Source organism: Mastigoproctus giganteus, chromosome 10 (genome assembly GCF_048544385.1).
Source record: "Mastigoproctus giganteus isolate SK-2022 chromosome 10, ASM4854438v1, whole genome shotgun sequence".
Taxonomy (NCBI): Eukaryota; Metazoa; Arthropoda; class Arachnida; order Uropygi; family Thelyphonidae; genus Mastigoproctus; species Mastigoproctus giganteus.
Window position 1 is genome coordinate 120,927,139 of NC_143584.1, and position 15,001 is coordinate 120,942,139.

Sequence of the window (15,001 nt, forward strand, 5' to 3'; positions counted from 1 at the left end):
CCATATTGGTTTGGTACTGGAAGTTGTGCCAAGTTGTAATACTTTTCTATTCTTTCTTGGAGGAATTGCTCAAAGACCTTGCTCAAAACTGAGAGCAAGGCAATGGGTTGATATGACATCCGTAGGTGCAGTGGTTTGCTGGGGCTTTTGATTAGAAGCTTAATAACAGCTTTCTTCCAATCTGTTGGGGATTGTCCCAACAGATTGGAAGAATCTGCCAAATTGTGATTATAGAGGTTTAGTAAAAGGTCCGGAGCAAACACTCTACTACCTTTTTTTGCAATCTCAGGTTCAATCATGTCTTCTCCAGGCATTTCCCTGTTTCTCAGTTTGCTGATGGCTAGGTGCAAGTCAAGCATTGTGAAGGGCACCTCGTGGCTGGTAGTGCTGTACTCATCATTGTTGCTACAGAGTTTTTCCTGTTCAGGGATATTTTGGTCTTTTGGGGGAATGAATATGGTGCCAACTGTGTCTCTCCAGTTAGTGGTCATATGTCCTTGGAGTGTCCTCACCGAGGTAACAGCCTCACCCTGTGGCATCTTATTCACTGTAATCTAGTACATGGTGCCCCATGGATCCTGGTTTCCCACCGAGGAGACAAGATGCTCCCAGGACACCTTCGTCCGCTGCCTGATCATTGCAGTGTAGGCGTTTCTTGTCTCCCGGTATTGCTGCTTAAGTGCTTCAACATCCTGAGGGGGCCCTGTATGCCTTGTCCGCTGGAAGGCTCATCTTCTCCTTTGCACTTGGTTGTGTAGGGCATCTAACTCTTGACCACCATGGCACCGCTCCTGGTTTTGGGTTTTTCTTTTTTGTAGCTTGATTCGCCGCATTTATAATCTCTTTGGTTGCTGCACACTGATGAACATCAGGATTTCTTGTCCAAGTACCATCTTGGTGTAGGTTCTGTGTATTTATTATGATTTGCTCTTTGAATTGATCCCATCTGGCACGATCCACTGCAATCCTATGCTGCTTGAAGTTGGCTATCAGTGAACATGGTAAATTGTGGGGCATCAGAAATAATTTGGACCAAATTATACAAGTGGCTTCTACAGAAGCATAGTAAAGAAGTGCCGATAAATGGGGTAATTTTGAAAGCACAGGCACTTAAATTTCATAAGCTGCTTGGTGGAGATGGTGGCACATTTAAAGCTTCTGATGGGTAGCTTTGGAGTGGTAGACAAATTTACATATAGTGAAATTACAGTAGCTGAAGAGTTTCCTGATTTTCTGCATAATGTGAATTCAAGATGGTCAATTCACAGATGAACGGTTGTACAACTGTGATGAAATAGTGCTGTGCTATAAACTTCCCAACAAGTCACTAGACATTATAAAGGCACCCAACAAAGCAGGCATGAAAACTAACAAAGAGAGAATTACTGTAGGCAACAAGACTGGAAATCACAAGCTGAAGCCATTGTGCATTGGTGAAAGTTGAAGTCTCCAGTGTTTTAAACATGTCAACACAAAATCTCTACCTGTGATTGATAAAAATAGCTTCAATACTTGGATGACAAATTATATTTTTGTTTAATAGGGTGAAAGTGAGTTTGTATCAGTGAGACATCACTTGTTTCCAAAAAAACTTGAAGAAAAGGCTCTGCTACTGTTGGATCACTGCCCAGCTCATTCTTCGGCTGATGTCCTGAAATCAAAAGATGACAAGATCAGAGTCGCGTTTCTGCCAAGGAACACAATTGCACTAATTCAGCCTAGAGGGAATTGTGTAAATTTTTTAAATTTTTATTTTATTTATTTATTTATTTATTTTTGGCTGATGCTACATAAGCTCATATACATGCCACTACTACTACCACCCTCAGTGAGCAATCAGAGACAAAACTGGATACTCAACTACAAAAATAGTTGGCAAATCATAGGATTTATAAGACTTTTATGCCAAACATGATCAAAAGCATATAAAATGTCAAGAGCAATGGCTTGAGCTTCACCAAACTTTTCCATTGAATTTGTTCATAGATGGGTAACAGAGCCAGAATATCACCAGTGGAACGACATTGAAGGAATCCATACTGGCGATCATTGATCAGATGAAAGATTTCCAGATAGTTTAAGAGTTGGCGGTTAATTGATTTTAACATTACTTAGAAAGAGTAATGGTAAGTGCAATAGGACGATTATTCGATTGGAGGGATTTGTCACTCTTTTCAGGAACTGGTTGGATATGAGTAAATTTCCAAGCAGAAGGGAAAACACCTTTGAAATAAAAAGTGAAAAAAGCCAACACAAAACAGGAGTAAGTTCAGGTTTTGAGAACAAGTGTAGAAATATCATCAGGACCTGGAGCTTTCTTACACCAGATTCATCAAAATCCTTCTGACATCCTTTTGACGGAAGACCACAGGGGGCACTGAATGGAGTGCACCAGAAACAGTTTTGAGGCGAGTTTTTTTACCAAGATCATAAATACATAAGTTGGAAGAAAAATAGGATGCTAGCAAGTCAGTTTTATCTTTGGCTGATGTGGCAACAGAACCATCTGGTTTTGACAGAAGTGGGAAGAGAGATGGGCAAAAATTGAGACCGATAGCTTTGGCATGAGACCAGAATGCTCCGCTACCATTTGGACAAGAAGCAAGTTTTACTCTTAGCCCGTTCAAAATGTAGTTTGGACTGATTAATAACTGCTTTACAAAGTATAAAAAATATATTTTAATTTAATAAATATAATTTTATTATATTTTTTAATATTATAATATGTTTTTATATTATCTCATAACCTTGTCAAGCCTCTGGCCGTGGCGGGCATGTATTGTATCTTTATTGTACAATAAAGATGTCTTCTTCTTCTTAATACTTAATAATAATTTTTATTATTATGTAATGTTGCTTATGAAAATGTAGTACTGGAAATATTGTATAATAAAAATTCAGTAATATTATACAACCCCAGGGGCTCACATCTGGTGAATATAGCTTGGCACACCCAGGGTCCTGAGCTGGATATCATCATTCTTCTCTTTCTTGGTGATTTCTTTCTACTTCTCTCTCTCTCAGGATAACTCAGGAATTTTTTTTTTGGCTGGTGCAGCATAAGCCTTAGGGTTCCTTGCACCATATGGCTAATAATAATAATAATATTAATAATAATTTCAGAGAATATAGGCTTAGTGGTTCGCATTAAAAATATTGTGTTGAAAGGGGTTCACGATAAAAATATAATGTTGAAAGGGGTTTGCAAGTCAAAAAAGGTTGGGAACCGCTGCCGTTGAGGATATCCAAACCAAATCGCAGGTGGTGCTGAACACTATGACGAAGGACTTTCAGGACGCGTTCAAATCATGGGAGAAGCGCGAGGATCGGTGTTTACACTCTCATGGGGGCTACTTTGACGGTGGCAAATAAGACCCATGGTGAGTCTAATTTATTTTATAAATACATTTTGGGAACTTTTGGGTAGTACCTCACATATATACATACGTACATACATTCAATCTTTTTTCATTTATAGGGTCAGCAGGGCTAGTCAAGATTATATTTTCCCAATTACACTTGCTGAGGAGTTGCTTCCCAGTGCCGTATTTTACGGTACTGTCATACCAGTTGTGAGTTGGTTTATTATTAAACACTTTGTGATTGATCCATATCATCAAGAACAAAAGAAAAGGTATGTTGTTAAAATTTTTAATTACTAGGAATTCATTAACATTGATTAAATATAACTGAAATTCCTAAATGACCTTAGTTCTTTGAGATTATTACTCCATATTGATATATATATATATATTTTAATTTATCATATCATTTATTTCCAGTTAAGCCTTGCCCCTTGCATTTTGGCCTTTCTGCTTGATCTGCTAAGACGTTGCTTGGCATATTTTTTCTTTTATTTACAAAGCTTGGGATAAAAATTGGGTTTTTAATTTGATTTTTTTTTTTTTTTTAGAAATATAATAGACTTTTGAAATAACGGCACCCCAAATAATGGAACATTCGAGCTAACGACACATTGAGATTGGATTTTTACATATAGTGCAGATGTCTTGCAGTGCCGAAAAAAGAAAACAGCAAGTCATGTGATTACTGTATTTGTTTACGTACGCATTTTGAAAGTGAACTCTATACTGCTATCACAGATTATACTGCTCTTTGACATTTATTTTAAATTAAAAACCCCTCACTGTGGTGCCTAAAGTTAATAAACCTCATACAGAGAAGAAAAAGAACAACATTAAAGCTTAGTGACAAACTTGATATAGTCCAGACTTTAAAAAATTAGGTTCACCAGCAAAGTTAATTCGTATACCCATGTGTATTGTATCTGTAAATTGCTTGTGTTCTCTTGTCAATTTGCCTGTTTTGCTGGATAAAAAATCAGTTTCTGGGAGGGAAACTTGCTATCTATGCCTGAGATCTACGGGATTCGAACCCAGGCCTTTTCTACCCAGTGTGGGGAGGACAGTGAAGATACCCTGTGCTACTGCAGACTAAACTTGATATAATAAAGAAAATAGAACAGGACGTAAGCAGGAGTGCATTAATGGCAGAATATAACATTGGATTGTCAACATGTTTAAGTTTTTTATGTGCAGTTAATAAAATTGCATTCTTAATCTCCCTGTTTCTTATTTTGCCTCATTATGTCTATATTAAATATATTAAAAATAAAACTTTCTAGATAACAGAAAAATTGAAATAACGGCACATCGAATCCCCAAAGGTGCTGTTATTCTGAAAGTCTACTTTATCTGCTGCATTTGATTCTTTTGTAATTCAAAATATATTATTATCATTATTGAAATTTTATTTTTATGTTAGTGGTAAGTTTTTTGATTTATTGGGATTTTTTGACTGATTTTAGGCCATCCCGAAGGTAGGTCTTTGTCCATGTTGTTATTTTCTGCAATTCTTTTTCCTTTTTTAGTGTTTGATAGTAACCTTTTTTTCATATGCTGGTGATATTTGTTGCTTTCATGTGACTTCTTGATCTGATGTTCATATGGATTTGATTTCCTCTGTGATTAATATGTTAGTACAAAGTTTTATTTGTTACCTGGAGTTTTATGGATTGTCTACAAATCCATCAAAATCCTTTTATGTGGCTTTAACTGTTCACAATTGTTGCTATCTCTGTAGGTAGTTGTTAATTTGGTTCCAGTTTATCATGCCCAATCAATGAAATATCAGAGTTTATTTTAGATGAGAGAGATTATCAATTTCTTTGCATTGACTGAAGGTTAAAACAATGTTATTTAGGGTATTGTGGAATCATAAATAGGATCAGGGAATTATTATGAAGTATTTATTTTATTTTTTTCTGTTTGTTTTCCTAATTTCCTTTATGCATCCTTGATTTGGTCTTTCCAGTAATGTCTTTGAAGCCACCACTACTTATCTCAGTTTGATGAGTAGTGGTTTGTTTGGTATTTGTACATATATTCACTCAAATATTCCTTGTCAGGGAATTCCTATTATCTCCTGGTATCTCCTTTTTTTGATCTCATCTTACTTAAAATTTCTCTGCCCCATTCTTTCAAATTCATCTGTTGTTATTCCAGCTACGCTAATTATGTGGAACTCTTTGACTTTCTTTCTTTGAAACTCAGTTTTCTCCAGTCTAACTTTCCTAATGGTGATGTAATTTTAACATTTCACAACTCCAACTGGCTTCAGTTTTCTAGTTACATGAACCTAGATGATCAAGAAACTGAGGCTTTTGCAGTTACTAATGGCCTTGCTCAGCTTGTTCATTCACCTACCAAAATACCAGACAATCCTAACCACACACCAAACACTAGATCTTCTTCTCACAAACAACTCTTCAAAGTACAAGGTCATTATTTATTTATTTATTATACTAGGCATTCCATGCTAAAAACTGGTATACCCACCATACAAGGTGGCCATATTTTGAAAATTGGTAAGTGGGACAACTTGAAACAAAATGTGTAGTATAGCATTTTTTCCTTCAAAAAGTAAATGAAAAATACAAAATTACAATTAAAATAATTTTTTTATCAATCATTGTATTTATTTGTTATATGATTGTTGTTAATATATAGTATTTGTCCTATATAAACTATAATATTATTTATAACAGTTCTTTTAAAAATAGCGAGGAAGGCTACTTTTACTTTATATATTTTTCTTTAGATTTTGCTAGTTTTAAAATTTCTTCTCCTTTCAAAGATTTTAAAAAGTTTTTAAATTCTGAACAGGACATGTTAGTAGTTTTCTTTCACCATAAATTTGGCTTCTAAGTTTTCTAATAAAAAACGGTTTCCCTCTTTTATATTGCCCATTAAGGCAATGAGGCACGTACCTGGGGGGCCCCCAAGCCAAGACATTTTCCTATAGTGTTCTAAAATAGATTGTTTTCAGTAAACATCATAAAAATCTTGATTAATTTAAGCAAAAAATTCAGAAGTACAAAATTTCATTTATTTGCCACATAACTTTTATTTATTTTTTATTCTTTTTTTTTTATTATTATTTTTTGGGGGCCCCCAAATATAATTTGCCTAGGGGCCCCAACTATCCTTAATCCGCCACTGCCTCTTTCCGCCAAGCAGTTTTCATTCAGTTGAAAACTTTCTGGTGAGGCACTTGAATGTGGAATGCGTAATATGGAGCTTACAATTTGAGATAAATTATTTGCCTCCGGAAATTTGAGAAAAATTGCACCCAATTTTTTTATCAACATGCATTTTATTTTCTTTCATTACTCAGTGACGAACAAAATGCCTTTAGACTTTCTCATTTTTCTCTTGTTATTAGAATTAATTTTTAACACATCTGTTAGATTCCAATAAGAATTAATTAAAAATACGTAAATACAATAAATAAACAGTTTTCCCCCCTCTTATCAGAACAAATGATAGTATTATCGGGAAGCAGGACTTGAAGTTCTAAATCAGAACAATCCGGCCATATTGGGACAGTTGGCCAACCTGCCGCCATATCATGCAATATTTTTCTTAGAGATATAGATAGATGAATTCACTTATACAATATACCAAAATTTTTTCATTAGGTAATAATGGATAACATGTACTCAAGTATAATGGTTGAATGTTGTGCTTGTTGCAGTACTACCATCATCTCTGTCCTCCCATTCAGTGCATAAATAAATGTACTCACTTTTTCACATCCAGGAAAGTGATTCTCTGTTAAGAATATTGGTACCTGCCTAGGACATCTCAAGCGAATATCTTTATGGTCTTATGAAGTGCTGGATTAAATTTTTGTTACTAGTTGTAGGAACTTATTGAAACCTTTTGAAGTGGGACTGAATGGACTGGTCCCAGGTGATTTTCCCCTCCACATTTTTTTTTTTTAATTCTCCATATTTTTTTCATTACACAGACATACTATCATTGGAATGCACAAAAGGCAAGTACACCATATTGCCTAATTTGTTAATCTTTATAATCCATTTCAGTTTGCGTGGTCATTAAAAATTATGAAGAAACATCTGCATTCATGTGCTGTATATTGAAAGAGGCTGCTGAAAATGTTGGGGGGGGGGGGACGTGCTAGTGGCTATGCTATTGTTTGGATACTTGGATCTGTTCATCATATGAGGAGAATAACAGTAAGTTATTCTCCTCATAGGTGTGAAGAAGGCTCTTGTCATTATCACTCATTCTGCTGCTTTTAGGGCTTATTGGCATGGTAGAATGTGTTCAATTTGCACTGCATTTCCTGGCATAATTGGAAATCAACTAGTCACCAAAAATGTGGATTGCTGTGATGTCCAATCTGAATACATAAGCAACCTACATTGAGGACATTGACTGGACTTGACCAATGACTAAGTCATTGGTCAAACCCAGTGTAATGTTAAGTGGTGCTTTGTACCTGTAGTGATTAAAATCTGCAATTATAGTATCTTCAGACTTGTGTTTCCTATAACTTAGGTGCAAAATTTGTTTAGGGCCAAATAGATATTCAGCTATGAAGTGGTAGAATTTCTATATAATCAACCCATATGATGAGACAATAATTTTTAACTGTTAAGATTGATATAAAAAGCACACAGCATCAGAATAAACTTTCTTCTAAAGGTACCATTTAAATGACAGCAACATAACTTTTCAGATTGCTTTCCTATTCCTACAATTTGTTGCATCTCATGACAGAATAATTTAATATAGCCATTAGGCATTTAATGCTTTAGATTATTGAAATAATATTTATACTATAATCACTTAACTGTTTGTTTTCAGAGAGGCTGAGAAAGCTCAAGAAGCAAATGCTTCAAAGTTGGCAGAAAGGAAAAAAGAAGCAGCAGCAGCAGTAAGTTCATTATAATATTATTTATGGAATTTTTACTAAGATAATGTTAGATGTACAGTAGGACCTCTTTGTGGGGATTATATTCCTGAGGAAAATTACATTCACACTTGAAAGTCCTAATAATGCTGCATATTGTGTGCCTATTTCATAGTTAAACTATACTTGAAAATTAAAGTTCACATAAAAATCCATGAAGGAACATTTTAAATTCACATATACTTGGTTTGTTTATTTTTGAATGCCTGTCAAAATTTTCCTTCTGTTAAAATGTAATGGTATAAGAAATATATACTGCATATATCTGCCTTTTATCTTACAATAATTTTTTACTATTCTTTTATCACAGATAAAAAATAATGTGTGGGCAGTACTTTATCCCCATGCCACCGTTCATATTCATTAGTAGTGGCGTGAAGAGCACTACAGAGGAAATCTCAACTTTACCAAGATAATTTAATTGCAGGTCAGCTTTTCACCCTAATATCTGAGATATAGACAATATGAACATAGTTGTTCTTCAAAGTATAAACTAAAATAATATCAAAAGAACTGAGGAACATAGTGACAGAGAAGGATGTGCGGAGAAGGCTAAAATATCAGGAACTCTGAATCTTAGAGTCAATATAAATCAGTTTATATTAAAGTTACATGTGGAATTAGATATGCTAGAGCACATGGTGATTGGTTTAGTCTAAGAGTGCAAAGAGCAATGACAGTAAATAATTTTTTGCATATGTAAACTATAAAATGAAAGGGTTATACTATATTGGCCAATTTACTATTAATGATTGCAAGTACATCACTTTCCTAGTACTTCACTTTGTCCGCCCTTGCAACAGAATATCTTAATATAGCTGCTAAGTATTTAAAAGTATTGGTGACCCTGAATAGGTTGCTGATAAGTCTAACACATATTTTGCATCACATTTGTTGTGACTAAGTTTTTTTAACTTCAGAACAATAGTGGCCTAATCAGTACAAAGAATTGAATGATTTAATGATATCTTAAAAGAGACGAAGAGAAATTATGTTTAAAAGTGAATAAAGCACCAATTATATTAAAGGAAGCAGCAAAGGAGGGTGGAATTTATCAAAATTTAAAAGGATTAAATGAATACTTAGAAGAATAAATTAATAACAATAATAAAATAAAAATAATGAAATGATATGGATTACTTTTAGTGCATGCATATTTATATACCCTATCATGCAGCATGTATTAGGACACTAAATAAAAACATTTGGTTAGGGGAAAAAAATTTTTTTTAATGTTAAGTGTGACATCCATGGGTTTAATGACATTGACAACCCTTTTAGGGATACTTTCTACGTGGTTTTGATATGTGGCAATTGAAATCTTGTGGTTGTAGCTAGTTCTCTATTTGAACTAGGACACCTTGAGTCTTAAAGTTAAGAAAATTGATCCTTTTTTTCTGTATTAGAACAAATTTGCATTTAACTTCCTAACAAATATATACAAAACATATGTTTTAGTATGATTCTATAACACTTCTTTGGTTTTGGTGTTTTGTTGCTGCCTGTGGGTTAGCATATAAGTGTTTATTCTTTTAGTTTTAAGGATGGGTAAAAATATATACTACAAAACATGCCATTTGAGGATCATATTAAGACATCTTGTTCTGGCTCTCAATCGATGATGTTCCAAAATTTCCTAGAGGTGTTCAGTTGGATTTGGATCAGAGCTGGACATGCAGGTTAACTATGTTATTCTCCTTACAGCACTGTTGTACTGACTGTGACACAGCGTAATCAACATGACCCCCCAATATGCAGGTAAAGTAGAATTGTTCAGAATGTCACAATAAATAGCTATGTAATAGTAATCGTGCCATGTGATGCAAAAAAGCAAGTATGAGGTTATGTAGCATCAGCCAAAAAAAAAATTCACACAACCAATTCCTCTAAATGTTTGTCCAATTCCTCCTTAAATTTATTTAACCTATCAACTTCTACAATGAAAGACGAAAGTTTGTTCCAGCAATTAACCACCCGCTGGCTAAAGGCAAATTTCTGCACATCTATTCTACAGCTGTCTTTCCTCAGTTTGAATTTATGTCCCCTTAGGTTTGTAATCTGACCAAGCGGAAGAATCCCATCAGAATTGAGCCTGCTCAACCCATTCAAGGCCTTATACATTTCAATCAGATCACCCCGCAGGTTCTAGTCTCCGGCCGCTGCAATTTGTAGAACTTAAGCCTCTCTTGGTAAGAGGACCCATTCATTACCGTCACCAATCTTGTTGCCCTTCTCTGTACTCGCTCAAGCAACTCTACATCCTTCCTAAAATGAGGCCTCCAGACCTGTACGCAGTACTCAAGGTGTGGCCTGACCATTGCCTTATACAAAGGGATAATCACCTCCTTTTCCCAGGTAGCAAAATTCCTGTAATATCTTTGACAAAACCCATGACCTGCTCTTGCAGCTTGTCCGCACTGTTCAGAAAACTGCATATCTGCCTGCACAATTACCCCCAGGTCTTTTTCATTTTCTACTACCCTAAGTGTAGTATAACACAGTTGGTACGTTCCTCTGGAATTAATTCTACCCATAGGCAGTACTTTGCATTTGTCAATATTAAACTTCAGTTGCCACTTCTCAGCCCATCTTCCCAAATTTTCTAGATTCTGTTGCAGTAGCACACTGCCATTAACAACCCTGCCAACCTTTGTATCATCTGCAAATTTCGACACTAAGCCTGATATACCTTCATCAATATCATTGATAAATATACAAAACAACAGTGGACCCAACACCAAACCCTGTGAGACTCCACTAATAACATTAGTCCATGAAGAGCAGCGCCCATTCATTACCACCCTCTGTCCTCTCCCACTCAACCATCCTTTTATCCATTGTAGCAACTTACCCTTAATACCGTTCTGCTCCAATTTGTTCAGTAGTCTTCCATGTGTAACAGTGTTAAAAGCTTTCCTGAAATCCAAGTATATGATATCAAAATTATTTTTTGCATCCAGTTCCTTTGTAACCACATCATAATATCCAATCAAATTTGTCAGACAAAACTTTCCCTTAACAAACCCATGCTGTGTCTGAATTATTGTTGCAGTCTTGTCTAGATGATCCTGCAATGCATCTTTAACCAGTGACTCCATTATTTTACCCGGAACAGAAGTTAAACTAACTGGTCTGTAATTACTCGTGTCACCCTTCGATCCCCCTTTGTGAATTGGGGATACATTTGCAAATCTCCAGTCCGTGGGAACCTCCCCTGAGTCTAAGGACGCTCTCATAATTATGGCTAAGGGTTTGCTTAGTTGCTTTGCTGCCTCCTTTAATATAACTGGATAGATCCCATCCACCCCAGGTGCTTTTCTTATGTTTAACTTCAACAATTTCTCCTCCACTTTGCTTTCAGTTATTACAAAATCATTAAGTATCCTGCTACAATTTGATAACCTTCTGCCATTTTCAAACCTTAATAATTCCTCATGTGTGAATGTAGATGCAAAATACTCATTCAGTTTGTTTGCTATCTGAGCAGGATCATCAACAGTCAAACCATCGATATCAAGTGGACCAATCTGATTCATCCCCTTTCTTTTAGAGTTTATATAAGTAAAGAAATCCTTGCTGTTTAGCATTCTTTTCCAAAGATTTCCCGTAATCTGCCTTTGCCTGCTTAACCTCCTTTGTGACTTGATTACAGACTACCTTATATCTGCCATAGGCTTCTCTGTCGCCTGATAATTTATATGCATCCCATGGATTTTTCTTGTCTGCCATTAGTCTCATTAGTTCATTTGACAACCATTTAGGCCAAAACCTTGAACAATATTCCTTAATAGGTATGAAATGTTTAATAGCTTCCATGATTAATTCCTTGAATGCTTCCCACTTAGAATTTGCTATTGGTAACATCATTAGTTGACCCCACTGTACAAAATTTAAAAACTGTCTGAGACCACTGTAGTCACCTTTAAGGAAGCAAAAACCCTTTCCTTTTACCCCTGATGGTAATTATTTCTTGAAGTAAGTTTACACATCATTACACTGTGATTACTGCCACCTAGTGGTTCCTTTATAGACAAATCCTTAATACAAGAATGATCACTGCTGATAACCAGATCAAGAATATTACCCTTTCTGGTTGCCTCTCGAACATGCTGCAGAAAACAATCATTCAATGAATCCACAAAAGTTACTAGTGGGCGAGTGATCAACCCACAAGTTCCAGTCAATATCTGGAAAGCTAAATTCCCCCATTATAAGACATTCTGATTTACTAGACCACTGTATTTCTCTGTACACTTGTTCATTGGAGTCAATAGGCCTATAACACACTCCTACTCTTCTTTCACAGTGCTTACATCACACCAAACTGACTGAACAGTGCACTGTCCATCTATATCAGTGGATGCACTTCTTTTGATTTTATGTTTTTCTTAATTAACAGCATAACCCCTCCTCCCTTCCTATCCTTTCTGTACACATTGTACTCCCCAAATTCCAATTCTGCATTCCTAATATCTGTGTGACACCACGTCTCTGATATCCCAACAATATCCACCTTTGATGTCTTGACCAACACTTCAAATTCATCAAATTTATTTACTATACTTCTAGCATTGGTATACATGCACCTATTCTTATTCTTAGTTACCCTAACAAATCCTATATACCCACCTGTTTCACGATAACTGCCATCAGTCCCTGATTGAAACCCCAGCACCCCTCGCTCTAGGCCGCTGCTTATTCTAATAGAAGTAGTGCAAGAATCACCTTTACCTCTGCCTGCAGCTACTTTTAATCTTTTAGTCTGTGAATCACCCCCAAACTAGCAGTTTTTCGACCCACCTAACACTGCCTCGATAGCATCAGCAGATATTCTTGCACCCTTTCTATTTAAGTGTATCTCATCCCTGTAGAAGCAGTCTTTCCTGTTAACAAGCACAGACCACGCTGAAAAAAATTCTACCCCATGAGCCCTGGACAAGGCTGTCAATATATACTCCCTCCTATCGTGTCTGGGCAGAATTGCAGACACTTTCAAATTTAATCCTAACTTACGACTTTTTTTTCAATGACCTGTACTTGTAAATTTGCAGATCTCCTACTCTTAATGTCATTGGTGCCAGTGTATACAACAATATCACCCTTTATGCCCTTAAAAGATGATATATGCTTCACAACATCATCAATTTTTCCCCCTGGCAGGTGCCTCCGTAGCCAGGTGGGAAGGAGCAGTAGTGCGTAGCACACGCTTCTTGATTAGACCGTGGTTCGAGCCCGTCACCACCAAATACGGAAGATGTGGAAAGGTCAGGGAATGACCACCGCATATCCCGGAGCAATATGGCCTTAGTTGCTAATGCTCCTAAAAACCAAAAAAACAACAACAAACAAACCCCCTGGCAGACATACCCTGGTCCTATTTCATTTATCCTTTTTGCATAATATATTCCCCATCTCCTTGACAGTAGAGTCATCAACAATAACTAGTTCCTTTGGGACCAGTGCATTCTGCTTTGGAGATTGCTGCTGTGTTGCCTGATGCACAGGAGTGAGCTCTATTCACTCCTGTGTTATGTTCATGGTTTTCATCAATTACAGCTAGTGTACTAAGTCAAAGCCACTTAAAACAGACCCCTTTAATCACATCTATCACCAAATTTCATTGTTAGTACAGTACAATCTAGATGAAAATATTCTTTGAGCATATTCATAACCCAGAAGTGTTTTCCTGATGGTTGTGGTTCTACACTTCCTAGTTCTGCCTCTGTCTTGCATGTGAGCTCATTAAGGGTTGCTCTGCAATTTCCTTTCACTGTTTGTTTCAACCATAGACTGGAGGTCATAAATTCATTCCAAGCCAGGTCAACTGGAAGTTGACCTGGCTTGAAATGAATACTTGCACTTTACTTTCTGGCTTCCATTGGTGTACAATTGTTTTTAAAAGCTGATTGTGGATGTCCTGTTCCCTCTGTCTGGCAAATGGATGTGCTCGCTGCATGACATCTACTATCGCACCTCTTGTGAAGAAATCTAAGGTTTTTCTTTTATTTCTTTCTTTTTTCCTTTAAATCCAATTTTCTGCCATATGACTGTCATCAAATTTCCATGCCATTTGTATCTTACTTTTAACTAGTACTACCATTTGATTTCTGGTATTAACTATTAATTCTCAGGGGTTAGGTATCCAATATATGTTGTAGGATTGTGTGTGCATTATATATATATAGTTTTTTTTTTTTTTTTATGATGCCAATTGGCACTGCTGAATTTATATCCTTGCATCATTTTACTGATACTAATACCAAAGAAAAAGGAAACTGGAAAACATGGATCTGTACACAGGGATATACCACTAGTATAAACATTTTGTAAAGTGCAGTAAAACTTGTTTACCTGTTATTGTTTATGGTGTAGAATTTGGTGCAATTAGATTATATAGTCTCAATTAGGAGTCTTTCCACTCAGAAAGATAACCAACATTTCCAATTTACAGAATTGGAAATGTTGTTTATCCTACTGAGTGGAAATTGAAACAACAGATAAGAGGACACACCAGTGTGCTATTTTTTTTCACCATATGTGTTCAGTCACACATCTGTTGTAAAATTCGGGGATATTCCCAGATTTCATTGAACTCTTCAACTAAATTGTCAGCATGAAACGAGTTCCCTACTTTTTTTTCAAAAGCATAAACAGATAGTCTGGCACATGTGGTGGCTGGGAAAGCCTCCCATCTGTAATG

General features: G+C 36.0%; 1 protein-coding gene across 1 annotated transcript in view; it reads left to right on the forward strand.

Annotated features, from left to right (window-relative positions):
• Window positions 1-15,001, forward strand: part of LOC150079257 (dnaJ homolog subfamily C member 11) — a 247,344-nt gene that overhangs the window by 202,636 nt on the left and 29,707 nt on the right. The window contains exons 12-13 of the mRNA XM_090384090.1: window positions 3,479-3,634; window positions 8,196-8,265. Of these exons, the coding sequence (XP_090240216.1) occupies window positions 3,479-3,634; window positions 8,196-8,265 (226 nt within the window). The remainder of the gene's footprint in view (window positions 1-3,478; window positions 3,635-8,195; window positions 8,266-15,001) is intronic.